This window comes from Zea mays, chromosome 4 (assembly GCF_902167145.1).
Source record: "Zea mays cultivar B73 chromosome 4, Zm-B73-REFERENCE-NAM-5.0, whole genome shotgun sequence".
NCBI lineage: Eukaryota > Viridiplantae > Streptophyta > Magnoliopsida > Poales > Poaceae > Zea > Zea mays.
Window position 1 is genome coordinate 204,200,745 of NC_050099.1, and position 6,000 is coordinate 204,206,744.

Genomic DNA, 6,000 nt, shown 5'->3' on the forward strand with positions numbered 1-6,000 from the left:
CAAAGTTTTTTTTTCTGTCTGTTTCTCAAAACCAACCATCACCATCGAAAACGGAACAACGTTGCGCGGTGTCCGTAATTTGACTCGGCCAGTCTCGTCGACGGGCACATTTTTCCTTAGCCGCAGGGGGGAAAAAATGCACATGAAAGTTACTCAAAAAAAACACCTGCTGCGGCCCGACCGTTGTGCGTTGCGTGCGATACCTGTCCACTCAACAGAACGGGACGGATCGAGCGCAGCATCCGATTCCTACCACCTGCCCCGACCTTCACCCACCCACCTACCCACTCACACCCAATGCAACTCACACTCCGTCACCGTCGTGGATGGTAGCAGTTGTTTTTTAAAAGAAAAAAAGGGATAGGTTATTAGTGTGTATATAAAAAAATATTTATTAAAGAAAAGTTGGTGGCCGTTTCAACGAAGGTGGGTAAAAGGAATCCCAATGCTTATTGCTGCGTCTGCATAAATAAAGTGGCTCCTACCCCTCCTTATTTGTATAGATATTTGACACCCCGTCCGTCATCTGATTGTGCCACCTGTTCTCCGTTTCGGCAGACGAGACTGGTGACCTATCAACATGGACAGGATAACAAGCAACGAATGATCGATGAGGGTGAACAGTCACACACACTACCCTCGACTGCTAATATTATTATTATTATTATTATTATTATTATTAATCTTGTTGTTATGTTTATTTTTTATTTAATCTATCTATACAACGACGACCAACTAATAAACACACAAAATCTTCAGTCCCAGCCCAACAGCCTCCTCCCTCCACGAGAGGAGAGAGACGGCTTCGCGGCCCGTTCGCCCTCATTTCTAGCGGGCCGTACGTACGTACGTGGACCCCTTCACTTACAGCCCAGGATCTGGTCCAGGACGCGGCCCCTGTCCTCCGACAGCTGCTCCATGGCGCGCTCCAACTGCGCCACCAGCTCCGGGTCGAACAGCAGCGCCTCCTGCTGCTGCTGCTCGCCTCCCCCGCGCTCAGCCGCCGCCGGCGTTCCGAACCTGGGCGTGACGTAGGAGCCCGGCGAGAAGGTCTGCCCGCCCTGCCGCAGCCAGTCCCGCAGGCTCCCGGACTTGGAGAAGTCGAACGCCGCCGCCGCCGGCACTTGCAGCTCGCCAAGATGCCGCGCGCGCCCACTCCGCTTGGCGCCCTCCGACACGCGTGCTGCCTCTGCCCCCTCCGTGGCTGTAGCAAGCTTCTCGTCCTCCTGCTGCTGCTGATGTTGCGTCAGTAGCAGCATCGCGTCCAGCTCCTCCACCGTGCGGAAGCTCCTGGCCCTACCGGCCGACGCGCGGGGCCGCGACGGAGCCTGAGCCTCGCCTGCCGTTCCGCAGCTGCCTTCCTCCAGGCCGGCGAGCAGCTCGGCCACGTCGACCGTCTCGATCCTGGCAGCAGCAGCAGCTGCCGGCGGCGGCGCGGGGCTATGCGCCTCGGCCGACGACGAGCTGGCGCGGGATGATGTGCGGAGGAGCGCCATGAACTGGTCGCCGCTGCTCTTGGAGGTGGACAGGATGATCTCCTCGATGGCGCTGCTCCTCTGGAAGCCGTGGGCGTGGCCCAGGCCGCTCACCTTCTCCTGAAAGCTCCCTGATTTCGCTAGGATCTTGGACGACACGCACCCCATCTTATATTATCTTCTGGTTCCCTGATCTTGGTTTGGTTGGAGGACACAGAACCACCATGATCACAAACTGAAACCATCCCTCCCTTCTGAATGGAGGGGGAAAAAGTTCAGAAAAAAGCTTATAGTACCTGATGAGATGCACTACTGGCCGCTGGTCAGAAGGGGAGGCTGAGTGAGGATCACGGTGCTCCCTCCCTCCCTCGCGTCGCTCCTGGCCCGGTTCTTGAGCTCACACATGCAGCAGAGATGCAGTCATGGGTGATCGTCAATAGCTGATATTCTTTATTTTGATTTGTATGCATCAAGAACCGTGTGTCCTTCTTCTCTTTTACCATTACCAGGTGCACGCCACCAACCCGTTTGAACAGTAGCATCGTTTAGCGGCCACGCCGTGTTTGACCGGGAGACATCGCTCCTCTCCAGCACCAGCATGACGAGTGGCATTCCGATCTGATTGACTCATGCCTCAAGGCGTGTGGTTGGTGTGCAGACCATCACCGATAGAGCGAGCGACCAGAGGTGCACCGAAAGGACGGCAAACTGGACCTGGACCTGGACCTCTGTGGGGAGCAGGGTTTGGGCCTTGCGATTTCCGATGATGAGCTCTCCCGGCTCTTGTCTAGACGGCATCTTGGGCCTCTTGGATCAGGAACAGAGTACATTTTCTTCCTTTTTATATTTAAAGTAACCAAAATTGAACTTTAAAATCACAATATAAAATCTAAATTTTGATTACTTTTAATTAAATACATAGGGCGAGGGCTTTGATTGTCAGATACTAATATCGCCCCCCTCGCCCCAACTCCTTAATCCTTTTTTTAAAATTTACTTTGCTATGCATAGACCCCCCCCCCCCCCCCCCCCCCTCTTCATACCACAAGATCGACCAGTAAATGTTGAAATTAATGTCTCCGTAGCTACTTTTTGTTTCAATAAACACACCGCCTTTTACCTTTTCTCTCCCTCTCTCTCTCCCTGAAATATCTGCACATAAAAGCTTTCCAGGTACTGCAGCGATCGAACATAAGTAAAGTACTAAACCGTGGCGTGATTTCAAGTTGCTTGGCGATGGATTTAATTGGTTAATTTATGGAGTGTTTGGTTTAAGAAATTATGTAGTCCATCATCTTCTCGCTCCTCACTTTTTTGTTTGATCTGTGGAATGGATTAAGTTAATTCATCACCACCTCATTCCTCATAGTTAGTTGTTTAGTACTAATATGTGGAATGAAGTTATCCCACCAAATTTGAAGAATAGACCCATTATACACTATTTTATTTTAAATAGAGTAATTCATCAAACCAAACACCTTATTACAACGTAAGACAGTACAGAGAAACATGCCCCCGCGCTGTCGTCCTTGGCTGTATGATTGTGTTTTACTCCATGTCAGTTCTTGGGTGGTCTTATTGCCGGTACTATTTTGTAGTACTGTACACGGAAACAATTTATGCGGCTAGCTAATAATCACGCCGGACGTAAATACAAAAAAGGAAAAAGTTTACTTGCGTACACGGAAACAGTATATGCATGTCCTACTATGTATAAATAGAAACGAAAAAAAAACATACTGATAGAGTGAAAAGGGGAAATGCAATAAGCAAATACCATAATGACAACTTTTTTTCTTATATTATCAAGCACATTATTATAAATAAAAATAAAATTTTATATACAAAATAAAAAAATATCCGTATCTAGATTTTTATATCTATCGTTTGAGAAGATAAACTTATTTCTAAAAACAAGAATATTAGCGGATTCTACATCCTATTTATTCACAATTTGAGAAATACCCGTTTTTTTATCCCTAGCTAGCCAAGCTATGAAATATATGTATAAAAACATCGTTACAAGATACTCCCGAGTCCTGACCCATGACACTCGTGCATCAAGCTTTTGAAAGAGTATATATCTTTGCACGTTTATTTAAATACATAAAAACACCAGTATTTATAATATATATAATAAGTATCAGAAAGTTAATACTAGTAAACGCTCTATAAATCTCTACTACTACATAAGACACTACTGTAGACGTCCACAATCATTTGGTGCACGGTTCTGTCGAGGTTCCCGAGGATCCCCACCGTCCTCCCCACGCCGATCCGCCCCACCCTCCTCCCCACCGTCGATGGAACCTTCCATCAACACCCTTCTCTGCTCTGCCATTAACGGACGTCTACAATAGCGGAAGGTGGCCGAGGATCCCCGCCATCAACGCCCGCCATCGGACCCTTACGCGATATTAGCACCGCCCATCATGGAAGGTTGCCGAGGCCGCCATCAACGCCCCATCCCCGTAGACGTCACCAGCGCCACACCAATTCCTCCCCTGTCCAAGCCCGGATCCATGGCGCACCTCTCCCTTTCCCCCTTCAACACCGGATCCCTCGGTACGTCGCCGGAGATCGCGCCCTTCCTACCTTCCCCACCGGATCCGGCATGGCGGTGCGGATCCATGGCGCCCACCGGAGACCTCTCCCTTGCCCCTTCAACACTGGATCCCTCGGTATGGCACCGGAGACGGCGCCCTTCCCACCTTCCCCACCGGATCCGGCGCCCGCTCTATCTCGAATGAAGGCAGTGATGGAGACCTTCCCACCTTCCCCACCAGGTGCAGCGCACTAGACTACGGCTCGCCGACGGTGGCACGCATCCTAACATCGTCGCTTGATCTCAGTCCCTTCATCGGCGACGACGAAGAGCCTGGCAGGCCAACCACCGGCGACCTGCTCCTCGCACGCCCTGTTAACGAAGCTGGGCCGCGGTCGTCAAGCGACGAGCGGGAGCGCCTCTCCCGTCGGGCCGGCTTCTCCTGACTGCTCTATCTTCCTGGCGTCCGACGACCTTGAAAGGGAATTAGGCTTACACCTATTTCCTAAATGATTTTGGTGGTTGAATTGCCCAACACAAATAATTGGACTAACTAGTTTGCTCGAGTCTATAAGTTCTACAGGTGCCAAAGGTTCACAATAAGCCAATAAAAAGACCAAGAAAAGGGTTCAAACAAAGAGAGCAAGGGACAACCGAAGTGTGCCCTGGTCTGGCGCACCGGACTATCCGGTGTTCCACCGGACAGTGTTCGGTGCACCAGGGGACTTCAAGCTGAACTCCTCACCTTCGGGAATTTTCAGAGGTGCTTCGCTATAATTCACCGGACAGTCCAGTGCATCACCGGACAGTGTCCGGTGCTCCAAGGGAGAGCGACTCTGAACTCGCCAGCTTCGGGAATCCGCTCCGCTATAATTCACCGGACTGTCCGGTGTGACAGCGGAGCAACGGCTACTTCGCGTGCAACGGTCGACTGCAACGCATTAAATGCGCGCCTGCGCGCGCAGAGGAGCAGAGCACGCGCGGGTGGCACACCGAACAGCCTATAGGGCCTGTCCGGTGCACCACCGGACAGTTAGGTGGGCCCACAAGACAGAGCTCCAACGGTCGAACCCTAATGGTCTGCTGACGTGGCTGGCGCACCGGACAGTGTCCGATGGCGCACTGGACTGTCCGGTGCGCCATAAGAATGCAGCCTTCCAACGGCCACTTTGTGGTGGTTGGGGCTATAAATACCCCAACCACCCCACATTCATTGGCATCCAAGTTTTCCACCTTCCAACTACTTACAAGAGCTAGCATTCAATACAAGACACACCAAAGAGATCAAATCCTCTCCCAACTCCACACAAAGCTTTAGTGATTAGAGAGAGTGATTTGTTGTGTTCATTTGAGCTCTTGTGCTTGGATTGCTTCTTTTTCTCATTCTTTCTTGCGATCATCTCAATTGTAATCAAGGCAAGAGACACCAATTGTGTGGTGGTCCTTGCGGGAAGTTTGGTTCCCAATTGGTTGAGAAGAGAAGCTCACTCGGTCCGAGGGACCGTCTGAGAGAGGGAAAGGGTTGAAAGAGACCCGGTCTTTGTGACCACCTCAACGGGAAGTAGGTTTGGGAAAACCGAACCTCGGTAAAACAAATCCTTGTGTCTCACTCTTTATTCGCTTGCAATTTGTTTTCACGCCCTCTCTCGGACTCGTTTACATTTCTAACGCTAACCCGACTTGTAGTTGTGATTAAGTTTGTAAATTTCAGATTCGCCCTATTCACCCCCCCTCTAGGCGACTTTCAATTGGTATCAAAGCCCGGTACTTCATTAGAGCCTAACCGCTCGAAGTGATGTCGGGAGATCACGCCAAGAGGGAGATGGAGACCGGCGACAAGCCCGCTACAAGCCACGGGAAGGCTTCATCGGAAGAGTCCCGCAACAAAGGGAAAGGGAAGGAGAAGAAATCTTCTTCACACAAGTCGCGTCGGAGCGGTGACAAGAAAAAGAAGATGAGGAAGGTGGTCTACTACGAGAC

The 6,000-nt window shown here is 50.7% G+C and overlaps 1 protein-coding gene across 2 annotated transcripts; it reads right to left on the bottom strand.

Annotated features, from left to right (window-relative positions):
• Positions 1-604: 604 nt before the first annotated feature.
• LOC100384287 (Caffeoyl-CoA O-methyltransferase 2) lies at positions 605-2,112 on the bottom strand. 2 transcript variants are annotated; one of them, XM_008679466.4, is made up of 2 exons: positions 1,772-2,112; positions 605-1,669 (listed from the first exon to the last, which is right to left on the bottom strand). In XM_008679466.4, exon 2 carries the CDS (start codon positions 1,641-1,643, stop codon positions 861-863), a length of 783 nt encoding a protein of 260 aa, XP_008677688.1. In that variant the 5' UTR covers positions 1,644-1,669; positions 1,772-2,112; the 3' UTR covers positions 605-860. The 2 variants fall into 2 exon arrangements, with proteins under 2 accessions (XP_008677688.1, NP_001170320.2); NM_001176849.2 differs by having other exon boundaries at positions 613-1,664; positions 1,772-1,924.
• Positions 2,113-6,000: the final 3,888 nt, after the last annotated feature.

Excerpts from the sequence above, each read along its gene's own strand:
- LOC100384287 (XM_008679466.4), bottom strand. The coding sequence starts at position 1,643 with ATGGGGTGCGTGTCGTCCAAGATCCTAGCGAAATCAGGGAGCTTTCAG.